The sequence below is a fragment of the Mustelus asterias genome, chromosome 7 (genome assembly GCF_964213995.1).
Source record: "Mustelus asterias chromosome 7, sMusAst1.hap1.1, whole genome shotgun sequence".
In the NCBI taxonomy this organism is placed as follows: domain Eukaryota; kingdom Metazoa; phylum Chordata; class Chondrichthyes; order Carcharhiniformes; family Triakidae; genus Mustelus; species Mustelus asterias.
Genome location: NC_135807.1, coordinates 99,438,044 through 99,454,977, shown reverse-complemented (window position 1 = coordinate 99,454,977; position 16,934 = coordinate 99,438,044). Strand labels below are relative to the sequence as shown.

General features: G+C 43.0%; 1 protein-coding gene across 1 annotated transcript in view; it reads left to right on the top strand.

The window, feature by feature from the left end:
* Positions 1–16,934, top strand: part of LOC144495875 (transcriptional activator GLI3-like) — a 326,921-nt gene that overhangs the window by 246,098 nt on the left and 63,889 nt on the right. The window contains exon 6 of the mRNA XM_078216554.1: positions 7,071–7,272. Within this exon, the coding sequence (XP_078072680.1) occupies positions 7,071–7,272 (202 nt within the window). The remainder of the gene's footprint in view (positions 1–7,070; positions 7,273–16,934) is intronic.

The following is a 16,934-nucleotide window of genomic DNA, read 5'->3' as shown; positions in this document are numbered from 1 at the left end:
CATCAATGACATGTTGAAGGCTCTGGAGAAGATATCGTAGCTCCTCTGCTCCGGGGAAGTACTGGACGACGAAGGGTACTCTGTCCAGCATATCCTGTGTGTGTCTTCTGAGGAGGTCGGTGCGGTTTTTCGCTGTGGCGTGTTGGAACTGTCGATCGATGAGTCGAGCGCCATATCCTGTTCTTGTGAGGGCATCTTTCAGCGTCTGGAGGTGTCTGTTGCGATCCTCCTCATCTGATCCTGTGTATACGGAGGGCTTGTCCATAGGGGATGACTTCTTTAACGTGTTTAGGGTGGAAGCTGGAGAAGTGGAGCATCGTGAGGTTATCCGTGGGCTTGCGGTACAGTGAAGTGCTGAGGTGACCGTCCTTGATGGAGATGCGTGTGTCCAAGAATGCAACCGATTCCGGAGAGTAGTCCATGGTGAGTCTGATGGTGGGATGGAACGTGTTGATGTCATCATATAGTTGTTTCAGTGATTGCTCACCATGAGTCCAAAGGAAGAAAATGTCATCAATGTATCTAGTGTATAGCATCGGTTGGAGGTCTTGTTTGAATCTATGCATGAAGATGTTGGCATATTGAGGTGCGAATTTGGTTCCCATGGCTGTTCCGTGTGTCTGGATGAAGAACTGGTTGTTGAAGGTGAAGACATTGTGGTCCAGGATGAAGTGGATGAGTTGTAAAATTGCATCTGGAGATTGGCAGTTGTTGGCGTTGAGTACTGAGACAGTTGCAGCAATGCCATCATCGTGGGGGATGCTGGTGTAGAGTGCCGAGACATCCATTGTGACGAGGAGTGCTCCTGGTTCAACTGCTCCATGTGTGCTGAGTTTCTGTAGGAAGTCCGCAGTGTCGCGACAAAAGCTGTGGGTTCTTTGTACAATGGGTTTCAGGATGCCCTCGACATAGCCGGAGAGGTTCTCGCACAGGGTTCCATTGCCTGATACGATGGGACGGCCGGGTGTGTTTGCCTTGTGCATCTTCGGGAGGCAGTAGAGATCTCCAACGCGGGGAGTACGTTGGATGAGAGCATGGAGGGTGCTCTGAAGGTCCGGATCAAAGGTCTTGATCAGTCTGTTGAGTTGACGGGTGTGTTCTTTGGTCGGATCTGCGCGCAACTGTCTGTAGTGTTCCTCGTTGTTCAGTTGTCGGTACACTTCTTTGCAATAATCTGTTCTGTTCAGTATGACGATGGCCCCTCCTTTGTCTGCTGGTTTGATGACAATGTTGCGGTTGGTCTTGAGAGCACGGATGGCGTTGCGTTGTGCTTGGGTGATGTTCACCGCACAGGACATTCAACCGATACTATACACTAGATACATCGATGACATTTTCTTCCTTTGGACTCATGGTGAACAATCACTGAAACAACTATATGATGACATCAACAAGTTCCATCCCACTATCAGACTCACCATGGACTACTCTCCGGAATCGGTTGCATTCTTGGACACACGCATCTCCATCAAGGACGGTCACCTCAGCACCTCACTGTACCGCAAGCCCACGGATAACCTCACGATGCTCCACTTCTCCAGCTTCCACCCTAAACATAAAGAAGCCATTCCCTACGGACAAGCCCTCCGTATACACAGGATCTGCTCAGATGAGGAGGATCGCAACAGACACCTCCAGACGCTGAAAGATGCCCTCATAAGAACAGGATATGGCGCTTGACTCATCAATTGACAGTTCCGATGCGCCACAGCGAAAAACCGCACCGACCTCCTCCGAAGACAAACACGGAACACGGCGGACAGAGTACCCTTCGTCGTCCAGTACTTGAACGGAGCGGAGAAGCTACGACATCTTCTCCAGAGCCTTCGACATGTCATTGATGAAGATGAACATCTCGCCAAGGCCATCCCCACACCCCCACTTCTTGCCTTCAAACAACCGCACAACCTCAAACAGACCATTGTCTGCAGCAAGCTACCCAGCCTTCAGGAGAAGAGTGACCACGACACCACACAACCCTGCCACAGCAACCTCTGCAAGACGTGCTGGATCATCGACACGGATGCCATCATCTCACGTGAGAACACCATCCACCAGGTACACGGTACATACTCTTGCAACTTGGCCAACATTGTCTACCTGATACGCTGCGGGAAAGGATGTCCTGAGGCATAGTACATTGGGGAGACCATGCAGACGCTACGACAATGAATGAATGAACACTGCTCGACAATCACAGGACAAGAGTGTTCTCTTCCTGTTGGGAAACACTTCAGCGGTCACGCGCATTCGGCCTCTGATCTTCGGATAAGCATTCTCCAAGGCGGCCTTCACGACACATGACAACGCAGAGTCAGTGAGCAGAGACTGATGGCCAAGTTCTGCACACATGAGGACGGCCTCAACCGGGATCTTGGGTTCATGTCACACTATCTGTAACCCCCACGACTTGCCTGGGCTTGCAAAATCTCAGTAACTGTCCTGGCTAGAGACTATACACATCTCTGTGCTTAACCCTCTCTCCACTCACATTGTCTGTACCTTTTAAGACTTGATTACCTGTAAAGACTCACATTCCAACCATTATTTTGTAAATTGAGTTTGTGTCTTTATATACCCTGTTTGTGAACAGACCTCCCACTTACCTGACGAAGGAGCAGCACTCAAAGCTAGTGGCTTTTGCTACCAAATAAACCTGTTGGATTTAACCTGGTGTTGTGAGAGATCTTACTGTGTTTTCCCCAATAAAGGAACAGGAATTTGGGGGAGGGGTGCAAGGGGAATTCTACCTGTGACATTCTCGTGCATTTCCTACAGGATTCAATATAGCAGTAGGATATACAGAAATATGTATCCTATTTTCCATTCAGTTGGGAAGTGGGGAATGACATTAAAGAGGAAGATCTGAAAAGGTCAGAGAAAATGGTATTGGGCCATTTTAAGTATTCCTTGGATTGTATCTCTATAACTGTGAGAGGAGCTGGCATGTTAATATATTTATGCAGCATGCCGTGAATTGATAAGGTGCTGAGTTCTACCCTCTCAACTCTCCACCTAGACCTTTTCTCAATCTCAGGCTGCGTGAGGTATTTAATTGGCGGCAGGCTGTGCAAGTCAATGCACCAATGCACCTCCCAGTGGCCAACCTCTGAGTTGCAATCGCAGAAGCCTCTTACCTGAAAACTGGCAATAGTGTGCAGCTCCGAGAGGATCTAGAGAGGAAAAAACACTTCAGGGTAAAATAATTCTCACAATCCAAATGCTTTTATCTTGTTTAAGTAAAAAAGAACATTTCAAATAGCTGGTCTTATTTTGGGTTGGAAGAACCAAATTGAAAGTGCTTTTGAGTTCAAAATCAGTGGCTGACAAGATTGTATTTATTTATTATATTGAAACAGTTTTAACATTACTGTCATCTCTTTGAATTCAAAACAAAATTCTGTGGCAGAGCTCATAAATGTTCAAGTCAGGTTTATTAGTCCCATCAGTTTGTCTGGAGACTGCTAAATGTATGCTTTCCAAAAAGGAAAATCTGGGTGAAAAGTAGGATGATGTGGAAATATCAGCCGACTGTGAGATTATTAGTTTAAATACAATAAAGTGATGAAAAAGTTATATCATTTTTCTACACAAAACTATAATGAGATCAACTTCTTTTAAATAGACTAATAAAACTAGGTTTTGTATAATTCAAGTCAAGCAGCAGCAGCGTTTAAATTAGGTATTGTTTTAATGTGTGGGGCAAATGTGCATAGTGATATTATGCAAATGAGTTATTTTACAGTGTAAATAGAAGATTAAAAGAAGACTGCATTGTGGGAAGGTCACTTAACCTCACCTTCTTCCAGCTGATGAGAGTCTGTTTATTCAGTACTTCCTTTTAATCTGAACAGGATGAATTTACCCCTTCACTTTGTACAAAGGAATTACAAAGGTCTAAACTCCAGTCAATATCAAACTTCAATCTGGATTCGGGACATTTTGCCCTATCATTCATCTCAGTGTGAATCTATTCGTCTGATGCTGATTAACAATAATATCCTGAAACTAGCCTATTTTTCCATTAAAATGTCTGTCATTGCACTTGTTGCAGCATTTTAAAAATCATTTATTTTCATCTTTTTGAAGAGCAGTTGGCAGAGGTGCTTTTCAGATGTTAACGATTTTGTAAACTCACTTTTTTTCTAACCCGGCATTCTACACTAGAAAAGCTGCTGCAGTTACTTTGCTTAGTGTGGATAATTGCATGTTTTGCCCAACAACACTCAATCCATTCTCAAGTTCGTGAACCTCAAATTCAATTGAAACAAAATATTTCTCCAGTAATTTATTATCCCAGTCATTGGTGAATAGTTAAATTACAATATTTTCCCTCCCATCGTACTTGTGTACTGTGAACAGACATGCCCAGAATATGTGGAACTCTGCTGATCCCGAGCCCCAGATAGAACTTCTTTCTATTTGCTGGGTCCCTTGGGCTTTAAGCAATGAAACCACATGCATGGCTTGAATGATCGTGAAGTTAAAAGGCTAATTTTATAGAGATTTTTACAGTACAGAAACAGGCCAATCAGCCCAACAGTTCTTTGCTGATGCTCCGCACAACTCACCCCATCCCATTCCGTCTCATATTTTCAACATATCCTTATAACTCTTTCTCCTTGTATATGTTTATCTAGCTTCCTCTTAAAGGCTATTCGCCTTGATCACTCCATGTAGGAGCAAGTTCCATATTCTCACCACTCATTGAGGTTTAATGTGCAAAAACTACAATCAAACTTTTCTCTTCTGAGATCATTATCACTATTATGGGGATTGACATCATTGTAATACAGTTCATGTATGAAAAATTATTTCCTGTCAGTGAGCTAAATCCATAACCCTGATTGATAATAATGATGGTCCAGGAGCTAACTGCTCTTTTGGGTTTTTTTTCAGAGGTGCTCAGCCAGTTCAAACTTTGTATCAGGTCTACTGGTGATATTACGATGCTTAATTTATCTCTGCTTCTGCTTTACTTGATGTTTTGTTGAAACTCTTTTGATTAAGGAGATCCCTGCTGGGATTTGTATTGTAGGCTTATTACATTTGTCATTCATAAAGTCCTTAGCTTTTAAGTTTGAAATTTAGAAAATGAGAGTGGTTCACAAAACAATGTATTAATTATAATAGTACAGGTAGTATAAGGTAAAATAATCAAACTGCTGCCTTTTTAAAATAGTGATTATAATTTTTGATAGCTTTCAATGTTGCCTAAATATAAGGAGGAAATCTCTAAACCAACACTGATAACAGATATAACTTTTAAAATGAAGACTCATGGCAACGATTGAAAAATCTGCTTTATATTTGTTAAAAACTAGATATTTTGCTGTAAGGTGTAATTACAATCTGACTGGATAAAGTGTTATTGTCTCATGTTAAATTGGTAATGTCTACATTTTCCAATTTATAAAGACCAAGAATGCTCAGAGTCTGCTTAATTAGGGTGAGAAGACAAATGGGTGGAAGTTCACTTTCATTTATAAATGAACAGGAAAAGTGCAGTTAATATTATCCTGAAAATACTTTTGACCCTTTCACATCGAATTTATGCTTAGCTTGAAACAATGTTCCCCTTAAAACGTAGTTGTTGTGCTTGGTCAGTTTTTTTTCAGTTCATGTTCCCTTTAATTTTTGTTTGCATGGCCACTTGCACAGTATTTATAACAAAACAAGCCCTGCACGATACATTCCAGGCTGTTGCCTGACAGCAGAACCATAGAGTGTGCCAGAAACATGATCAGGTTTGAGTATAATGTGACATTTTTTAGACATTTTTCTATTGAAAAGTTCTAGGAATTTTGTCTTCACTACGCTGCCATTCCCCAGTGAGAATTGTGAACCAAAGTAAAATATAAGTTGCTTGTAATTCAGTGCAGGTTATTATTTGCTGTAGCAGAAGAAGAACACAATTACAGTCATGATGAGATTTATAGTTAGTCAAACACTAACACTTCAATTTTGCCTAACTATTCAATTGGCATTTACATAAGCACAAGACTAAGTTTTGATATATTTTTGTCACAGGTATTAGGCTAATAATCTGCCTCATTTGACCCAGCTTCCCACTTTCGTTCATCCTTTTGGCCTCAGGGACTCAGCTAAGACTTATTTCAGTGACCTACTTTGGCACTGGTCAGACTTACTTATCCTCTGTATTTTAGCCCTCTAGTGATTGAGAATGTAGGGACAGAAAGCCAATTGATCTTCTCTAATCATTCAACTTCAAGATTACAAAGGAAACAGACAGGAGTCCATTTATTCCAGCATATGCTCCCTGTATCCTTCCTTCATATTTTGCTGGAAAGGATGGAAAATTGGAACCAGTGTTTACCAGCTTCACTTACATCTGACTTTGTACATAAAAAATATTTCCATCTATATACATCTGACTGCAACTTTGTGTCCAAATTTGCACTTGCCTAACATATGAGAATGTTAGCTCTTAAGTGACTGTTGGAAGCAGTAAATGTGCCCCAATTAAATTATTACCCTGGTCACATGGATTGTTCTAACAAGTATAAAAATAATTGCCACTGCCTTGGAGATAAGTTTCTCAGCATAACTTTGGCATCTCGAGCTCCAGCCAATGGAAACTGCACACTGTACAACTTAATTTCAACTTGAAATTTCTCAACTTTTATTTTCTATTCAGTCAGCTTTTGTTCTGAAGGTTTCCTTATTCCTTGTGCAGGTCTGAACCACTGTCTCGCTGCTTGTGGTGAATTAATGATGTGAATGTCTAAGCAGCCGTCAGATTCATAAATCACTAGAAATGAGTGGGGCAATACATAGAAGCCGTTACTTTTTGTTTAGCAATTTATCATTTTGCTTGCACATTAATAAACAGAGCTCCCCTGAGGTAAGGCAGTGGAAGATAAATTCTTCTTCCTAATTTTCCTCAATTGCAGCCAGTAGATCACAGGTGAGAAGTAAGCTACTTATCAGAGAAAGTCATTTTTTTGAGCCCCCTTCTACACATTAGTTGGGCATGATGAATAAATAGGCAGCTTGAACATGAAATATGACATGATACTCTGCTCTAATTCTCTTCTTTAATGCAACAGGCTCTCGATTTTCCAGTCCAAGGTTGTCAACCAGGCCAAGCCGAAAGCGTTCATTGTCTATATCCCCATTGTCAGATCCCAACTTTGACCTTCAGACTATGATAAGAACTTCCCCCAACTCCTTGGTCACCATACTCAATAACTCACGTAGCAGCTCCTCCACCAGTGGCTCCTATGGTCATTTAGCTGCCGGTGCAATAAGGTAAGGATTCGCTCTTGCTCCGGGTTCATCAGATCTGTGACTTCAGCTTTAAAAATGATAAAGATTTGTGGATTGCTACTTGATTATCCATTTAAGTTCCATTTTTTTAATAACCCCTTTTTTTCCTTTATATAAATTGTGATGATCTGGAAACTATAATACTACTGGTTCTTGTTTGTAATTTTGTGGAGCTTTCTCAACGTACAATGGCACAACAGGAAAGGATGGGTTTTATGCCATTGTTTAGCTAAACCAGTTCTTTTTGTTAAAGAGTCATCATCATCTTTATGAACCAGTGAAAACATTTCCATTCATGTAGGGAGAAAAAGGGGCCATTCATTATTTATTTTGCACTTACTTGTGAGTCGTTTGTTTCTGTGAAGAAAATGTATGTTCCTTAAAATAGTTGTAAAATATTTCTGCGCTTTGGATTCTGCCTTTTTTGCTGGTGTCCTCATTTTAATATGAAAATATCTAAAAGGACTTGGGCTTGGACCTTAACTAACTAAGGTTGGAAGAACCCAGAGATCAGACTGGGCAAAAGATACCTGCTAAAGGCACACTTTCTTTTTCAGCTGTTCAGCTTACGCGGGAGACAAATGTCTGTTGCCTCATTCTAGACATCAGTAGCTCAGTGTGTTCCATTCTTTTCTTCCACAGCCAAAATCTTGCTGGAGGAATAAAGTTTTGGTTTAATCAGCAATATTTAATTAATGCCAAGACCAACCAAACTAACCGAGAGAGAGAGAGAGAAACAGTGCCACAGCAATTCACTGGGGCTTTACTAAGTGGAGAACTATCACCTGCTGCAATGGATTTTGCCTTGATAGTGTTTTATCTTCCTCCTGATGATCAGAAAGATGTAAATGATTGTGTGCTGCTGACCTCCTTGTTTTGCCATTTGTGAATTACTCTGATTGCCTCAATGTATTGCATTACAGAACGATGTGAAGCCCCCTTTATGAAGACTGCAGGTTGAAGTCTGTTGTTGAATGTGGTGTCTGTTGTGTCTCTGTCAGGCTCACAGCATAGCCAAGAATAGCTCGAGTTTCCAGAGTCCCAGAGGGGTAGAAAGTATTTGAGTTGCACTCGGAAAGAGAAGGCAGCGAGTAGTAGCATATTTTGCAGTTTGAGAGAAGACATTTTCAGTAATGTGGCTTTATGCATGACATTTTTTCAAAAGCCTAATTTGAGAAACAGCACTACATAATTAATGTACAGGTGTTTTACAGATACCATTTGTCACATGAAATTGACTAAGGTGACATTGCAACCATGTGATGTCTTTCATAATTGTTTTGAGTCCTATGTTTTTGATCCATTAAATGTTCTGGAAGAATATTGTTTGGATGGTATATAGGTGAGGTTTAGAATCTGAAACACCATTGCTGATAACCAAAATTGGTTTAATTTAGTTATTACTGCGTAACATTAAGCTTGAAGGCAATTCATAGGGTCCCTTCCATTTCCGTGTTGTTCTTGCCCAATATAAATTACTTGGCTGATGAGTGCTTTTTACACTGTGAACAGTAGCTAAAATATCTTTTGAGGTAAATTCCATAGATTGCAATGAAGTTTGCAATCCAGCAGGGTTGTAATATCATGCAGAAACTGGTAGTTAACACTGTTTTATACCCTACTGTTTGTTGATGATCAGATCAATCTGTGTGTGAAAGGATGGTGCAGATTAAGGTGTGCTTTTTGTTTTACAGAAACATACATAAAATAAATAAATTAACCCTTAGATAACAATCATTTGAAATATAATGTTGTGGCACATGGTCAAAGTCTCTATTAGTCTATTAGATAATTGAAGAGGAGAGCGTTAAGTCACTTTGTACTTTGATGAATAGGTAGCACATGGAAAAATAAATTGGACAAACTGCCAGAGAGCTCAGTGAACATGAAATTTACCATTAGAAGTATGCTCAAGAACACATTTTGAGTCTGATATGCATCTTCTGATTAATACCCTATCAATCATACACACTGTCTGCCACAGCCTTAGTGCATTGTAATAATTCATGATTACACACACGCACATACAATCACAATGCAACATAGGTTTTTGAGGTGAATGCTTTTAGACATTCTTTTGTGCGAATGAGATTTTTGTTTCTGTTTATTGTTGATCTGGAGCCTACCCCCTTTTTTTTTTAGGTCTTGAATCTCTCTTGTGGCAGTTTTCCCACTCACCAACCCCCTCCCCCCCAACTAAGACAGGAATGACCCACTGCACGGATAACTCCGAGACCAAGTGCAATTGCTGAATCACTGACATTAGTAATGCCCCTTTCTTCAAATTAATATGTTGCGCTATAGTGCTTGACCTGTCTGTCCACTTTATGCTCACATTTGCTGTCTTAATTTTTCTAGAAAAAATTTGCTGAGTACTAACCCCTCTTCTTAGTTTGTTTCTGATTCTACAGCACCTGTTGCTTCCCATAAACAACGGGGGCGATTTTTTACGTCCTCGCCGTGACATTAGCAGATCGCACCGGTACCGGAGAAAAGCGTGTGGGCCTAAAAATCTGTTTCGTGTCTGGCGTCAAACAGTTTGCGAGTCTCCCAGTCCCTTCCTAATGACGCAAACTGGTTTTAAAGTAGCATTTAAATGTGCATGGCCCATTCAATCCCAAGCACACGGATGTCTCCGGCCTTCGGGCGCAGTGCGATAACGGAGAATCATTACTGGTCTCCACCAGCATGCCGGGGGTCTCGGAGGCTATTAAAGCCCCTGGGTGATTGGGGGCATGGCTGGGTGGGGCCCACCTGGCACAATGGCGATGGCCAATGGACACCCTGGCAGTGGCCACCTTGGTGGTTCCAGTTGGGCACTGCCAGTGTGCCAGGGGCAGTGCCAAGGGTGTGGGCCCTGGGTGTGGGCGCTAAGATGGGAGGGGTGGTCTGACGGGAAGGGGTCATGGAAGGGCGGATCATGAAGGCGGTCATGATGGGGGGACAGGACGAAGGTCACGGTGGAGGTCATTTCAGAGGTCAGGCAGGGGACCCATCGGAAAGGCTCTGATGCCGGTGACCCGTGTTGGGGAAGGGGTGAGGTCCCAACGTCCGTGGCGGGAGGGAGGAGGTCTCCGATTACAATGAGAGTTCGGGGCGCCCATGCAAAATGGCACCCCAGAGCTCTGAAGTTGGGCTCACTGGCATGTTTCGGCACTCCCCCAGTACCAGCGTGAAACTCCCAACTCTCCAAAAAAGTGACTGAGTGTGGGAGGATTGTGGTGCGGTGTGCGCCTGAGATCGGCGCAGATCACTCCATCATTCTCACCATTATGACTTAGTTTCTACAGCCATGATATCCATTTCACTGAATAAAATCTCTCAACCTTGATGCAGAAGTCCTACAGTCCATGATGACTTTTCTTCAACTACACATTTGCTCAATCACATCCTCTCCATCTTTGCTGTCCATGTCCCCATTAAAATGATTACATTCTCTCGCCCGACTCGAGAACAGCTTCTCCCCTGCTGCCATCAGACTTTTGAATGGACCTACCTCGCATTAAGTTGATCTTTCTCTATATCCTAGCTATAATTGTAACACTATGTTCTGCACTCTCTCGTTTCCTTCTCTGTGAACAGTATGCTTTGTCTGTATAGCATGCAAGAAACAATACTTTTCACTGTATACTAATACATGTGACGATAATAAATCAAAATCAAACCAGATCATTCTCCTTTGGTACGTATCCCAGCATCCCTTAAGTTTAAGGGATACAGATTTGAATGTCTTTGGCAGACAACTGGACAAACATGTATTTCCATGACTGGCTGGAACACACAAAGGATTATCTGATCCTGCTCTCCATCACTGAAACCCACTATTTAAATAGGAAGGCCAGGGTAATTCCCAGCTTCTTTTCCCCACCACTAGCCATCATCATCTTGCCGCTATTGTATAGGGTGTTGGTGAGACAACATCTGAAGTATTGTGTCCAGTTTTGGTTTCCTTATTTTAGGAAGGATATGGTGGCATTGGAGGCAGTTGAGAGGAGGTTCACCAGGTTGATTCCAGGGATGAAAGGGCTGATGTATGAGGAGAGATTAAACAGTTTGAACTTGAACTCGCAGGAGTTTAGAAGGATGTGAAGAGATTTGATCGCGGTATAAAAAATACTAAACAGGATTGATAAAGTAAACATAGACCAAATGTTTCCCCTTGTGGGGCAATCTAGAACAAGAGGTCACAAGTATAGGTTGAGAGGCGGTAGATTTAAAACTGAGATAAGGAGAAATACTTCTCGCAGAGGGTGATGAATTTGTGGAACTCGCTGCCCCATAGCGCGGCTGAGTCCTGAATCCTTAAAGGTTTCAAGAAGGAGAACAAAGAACAATACAGCATAGGAACAGGCCCTTCGGCCCTCCAAGCCCATGCCACTCCCTGGTCCAAACTAGACCATTCTTTTGTATCCCTCCATTCCCACTCCGTTCATGTGGCTATCTAGATAAGTCTTAAACGTTCCCAGTGTGTCCGCCTCCACCACCTTGCCTGGCAGCGCATTCCAGGCCCCCACCACCCTCTGTGTAAAATATGTCCTTCTGATATCTGTGTTAAACCTCCCCCCCTTCACCTTGAACCTATGACCCCTCGTGAACGTCACCACCGACCTGGGGAAAAGCTTCCCACCGTCCACCCTATCTATGCCTTTCATAATTTTATACACCTCTATTAAGTCTCCCCTCATCCTCCGTCTTTTCAGGGAGAACAACCCCAGTTTACCCAATCTCTCCTCATAACTAAGCCCCTCCATATCAGGCAACATCCTGGTAAACCTCCTCTGTACTCTCTCCAAAGTCTCCACGTCCTTCTGGTAGTGTGGTGACCAGAACTGGACGCAGTATTCCAAGTGCGGCCGAACCAACGTTCTATACATCTGCAACATCAGACCCCAACTTTTATACTCTCTGCCCCGTCCTACAAAGGCAAGCATACCATATGCCTTCTTCACCACCACCTCCACCTGTGACGTCACCTTCAAGGATCTGTGGACTTGCACACCCAGGTCCCTCTGCGTATCTACACCCTTTATGGTTCTGCCATTTATCGTATAGCTCCTCCCTACATTATTTCTACCAAAATGCATCACTTCGCATTTATCAGGATTGAACTCCATCTGCCATTTCTTTGCCCAAATTTCCAGCCTATCTATATCCTTCTGTAGCTTCTGACAATGCTCCTCACTATCTGCAAGTCCTGCCATTTTTGTGTCGTCCGCAAACTTACTGATCACCCCAGTTACACATTCTTCCAGATCGTTTATATAAATCACAAACAGCAGAGGTCCCAATACAGAGCCCTGCGGAACACCACTAGTCACAGGCCTCCAGCTGGAAAAAGACCCTTCCACTACCACCCTCTGTCTTCTGTGACCAAGCCAGTTCTCCACCCATCTAGCCACCGCCCCCTTTATCCCATGAGATCCAACCTTTTTCACCAGCCTACCATGAGGGACTTTGTCAAACGCTTTACTAAAGTCCATATAGACGACAGATAGATATATTTCTGATATTTTTTAAAATGGGCTAAAGGGATATGGAGAACAGGTGGGGAGGTGGATTTGAACCAGGGAGAAATTAGCCATGATCTGATTGAATGGCAGAGCAGGCCCGAAGGCCTAAATTTGCCTACTTCTGCTCCTAATTCCGATGTTCCCATGTTAAATCACCCTCCCCTTTATCCTTTCTTCTCCATCCTTGCCTTCAAAAATAAGTGCAAGGAGCTCATAGATTTCATTGTAACAAAGGTCAAAACCATCTGTTCAGCTTCGGTGACTTCCTCCCTTTCCCAACCCATTGGATCTATTTCCTCTTCGGATCTCTCCTCCCTTCATCCTGAATTTGTAGTTTTCTCTACTTTCTCTCCTATCTCTCCTCATGTTCTCTCCTAGCTCAATTCTTCAATGAGACCCACCACTTGCTCTCTAGACCCTAAGCTGATGACCATCCAACTTCCCTTCCTTGACTCCTTGTTAGCTGCCATTGTTTTATCTTCTCAAGTTCTGTACTCCTCTCCTTCACATCTGCCATCATCATCCTTTCCTCAAAAAAAAGCCCTGACTTCTCTTCTTGCAAACGACCACCCTATCTCCAACCTCCCTTCCTTTCCAAAGCCCTTGAACATTATGTTGCCTCCCAAATTTGTGTGCATCTTCCTCAGACCTTCATGTTAGGATCCCTCCAATCCGGCTTCCACTCCTGCCATAGTATCAAAATGGCTCAGGAAATCACAAATTACATCTATTTGACTGTGATAAAGGTAAACTACCCCACCACATCCTTCTCAGGTTGTCTCCAGTCTTTGACAAGGGTGACCACTGCTCCACTGCCTCTCCGCAGTCATTTGCTTGGATGGGATTGTACCTGTCTGGTCCCATTCTTAACTATCCAGTCATAGCCTAAGAATCATCTGCAAAGACTTCCCGGATTGTTACCTCTGGTGTTCCTTAAGTATCTGTCTTGGCCCCTGTTCATCTACATCAGGGGTCTCCAAACTTTTCAGTACGAGGGCCACATCGTATATTTTGCACATTTTCGGGGGCCAAAGAAAAAAAATTAGTTTTATAATTGAACTGGCGACGATTAAGCCCGTCAGATCGAAGAAATTCGCTGTTGAAACAACAGGTTTCAGAACGCAAGACATATCCACATATTTTCCGCACAATACTTGTTGATGGATAATGCAATGCAGAATCATGGGCTTTGAGAATCCACCAACCTCACAAGCTTTTGTGATTTGTCCAACCAAACCTTTCTTCACCCCAGACATGTTCTTTCCTCCATCAATTGTCACGCATTGCAGTTTACTCCACTCCAGGTTATAGTCTAACACAGTTTTTTGCAGTTCTTTGAAGATGTCTTCTCCAGTTACTGTGCTGTGCATGCTATGCGCTGATGCTAATTCTTGTGTCACATTAAATTCACTGTCGACGCCACGGATGAATACTAGGAGTTGTGATGTGTCACACACATCAGTCGATTCATCAAGTGCGAGAGAATACAACTGAAAATTTCTTGCTTTGTCTGCAATTTGATGAAATATATTGCTTCCTATATCCTCAATTCTACGAGCAAATGTATTTGGCGCAAGACTGATGATTTTGAACAGATTTGCTTTTTCTGGGCATAACTCTTCCACTGCTTCCATTATACATTCTTTGATGAGATCTCCATCGGTGAATGGCTTTCCTCTTTTAGCCAACACATAAGCTAGTTTGTAACTGGCCCTGGTTAAAGCTTCATTTTCAGTTATCTTCTGCGTAAAAAAAGCTTGTTGAGAAAGCAACCTGCGTTGCATTGATTCAAATTTTTCCGAACGCTGTGTTCCTGTGAATTGGGAATAACTTGGTTCATGTTTGGTCTCAGTGCCGATGAACACATTGTACTCCTTCAAAACTGCAACAGTTTTGTTGCATATGACACACAAGGCTTTATCACCTGCTTGTACAAAGAAGTACTTTATACCCCATTCTTCATTAAACAGGCGGCACTCACTGTCCACTTTTCTTTTCTTTCCTTCCATAACTGAATTGGTCTGAATTGCCGCCATCATTGTCATTGTTCTCGCTCATTTCAGACAGATGGAGCTTATGGATTGGATAAAGCAGCTGTCACTCAGTCAATGCAGAGCGGCAATTGGATAAGATGTCTCAATTGCTGATTCGTTTAATGAACTGTCAGTCACAGGACGGCAGCTCTGATTGGACAATAGGCCAGTAAAGAGGGCGGGGATTCCTATGGGTCCATCAGACACCGCGCGGAGCGGCAGCAAATGTCCGCCCTGTGGCTTCCGTCCCCACGTCCGGATCCTGAGTCAGCAGCGGGGTTCCGGACACGGGAGTGTTTTCAGCAGCGGGAATCCTGTCCCGCCCCACTGGCTGTGGGCCAGATGTTAGCCCGCTGCGGGCCGGATGTGGCCCGCGGGCCGTAGTTTGGAGACCCCTGATCTACATGGTCCCTCTCGTTGACATCATCCAAAAACACAGTTTCCACATGCACACTGACCAAACCCAGGTTCACCTCACCTGCACCACTCTCGGCTTCTTCACTGTTTCTAAAATGCCGATGCTTGTTTAGAATGTAGGAAAATAGTGGTAATGGTGGTGTGGTGTGGTGAACTTCAGATTTGTCTGTGTTTTCGGCTGCATCTGTATGAATGTAAAGTGGTCCCATAAAAATGTGGGCAAACCGTCCTTATGGACCATTTCTCTAGAATGCTACAGCGTGGTGTCATCTGACATTTCAGCAAAATGTGTAATTTTCTGGGGGTGTTGCTTGTCAGCTACCTGGTACAACTACCAACAGACCTTGATCTTTAATGTTGGAGTAATCCATTAATGAGGCAACAACGTTCAAAGCAGACCTTTGCAAGGCTTCAGGCCAGCAAGTTCAATCAAGACCAACCAGTAAATAAGAATTATAAACCCAATTAGAACAGTATGGTCTGACCTTCAAGGGTCAGATGGCAAAGCACATATGGGGATTGGAATGACTTATTGCTCATTGACTCCACTCTATACTTTTTCAAATCTTTCTGTGCTTTTGGCAATCGCCGGGGTTAATTTCAATTGCTGCACCTAGCTGTAATGTTACCCAGTGTGGAAAACAAAATCTGCTTAGTAAATATAAATTCCTCCTTGAGAAAGATAGAAAATCTAATAAAATAGCCAAAATATTGTGAATCAGAAACAGAGAATGCTGGAAAAATTCAGTAAGCCTGGCAGCATCTGTAGGAAGAGAGAACAGGGTTGGCATTTCGAATCTGTTTGGCTTTTCATTAGAAAAGAGAGAAAGGGAAAATCTGTTAGATATTATACTGCAACTGGAAGAGATTGCAACAAAAGTGTAACAATCTTAAGAACAAGAGATAGATGACCGGGGGTGGGAGAAGGAGTGTTTTTTTGCATTGAGACAAAATTTTTGAGATATATGAAAGGGGGTTAAGATGGTAAAGAAAGGTCACAATCTAAAGTTGTTGAACTCAATGTTGAGTCTTGAAGGCTGTAACATGTCTAATCAGAAGATGAAATGTTGCTCCTCCAGCTTGCGCTGGGCTTCACTGGAACATTTCTACAGGCCAAGGATGGACAATTGGGCATGAGAGCACGGTGCTGAGTTAAAATGGCAGGCAACAGGAAGGTTGGGGCCATTTTTGTGGACTGAGAGAAGGTGTCCTGCAAAGTGGTCACTCAGTCTATGTTTAGACTCCCCAATGTAGAGGAGACTGTTTTGGGAACAGCAAATACAATAGACCAAATTGAAGGAAGTGCAAGTAAAACACTGCTTAACCTGAAAGGAGTGTCTGAGCCCTTGAATGGTGAGGAGAGAGGAGGTAAAGGAGCATGTGTTGCACCTTCTGTGATTGCAAGGGAGGTGCCATGAGAAAGGGATGGGAAGTTGGGTCGAATGAAGGAGTGGACCAGGGTGTGATGGAGGGATCGGTTCTGCTCTTAGTGTTCAGAATTATGAGAAATTTTGATAAATTGTTTCAACTCTATACCCGCTTTTATGTATATAATTGTGACACAGTAGTTAGCACTGCTGCCTCACAGCGCCAGGGACCCGGATTCGATTCCTGGGTTGGGTCACTGCCTGTGCGGAGTTGACACGTTCTCCCCATGTCTGCGTGGGTTTTCTCAGGGTGCTCC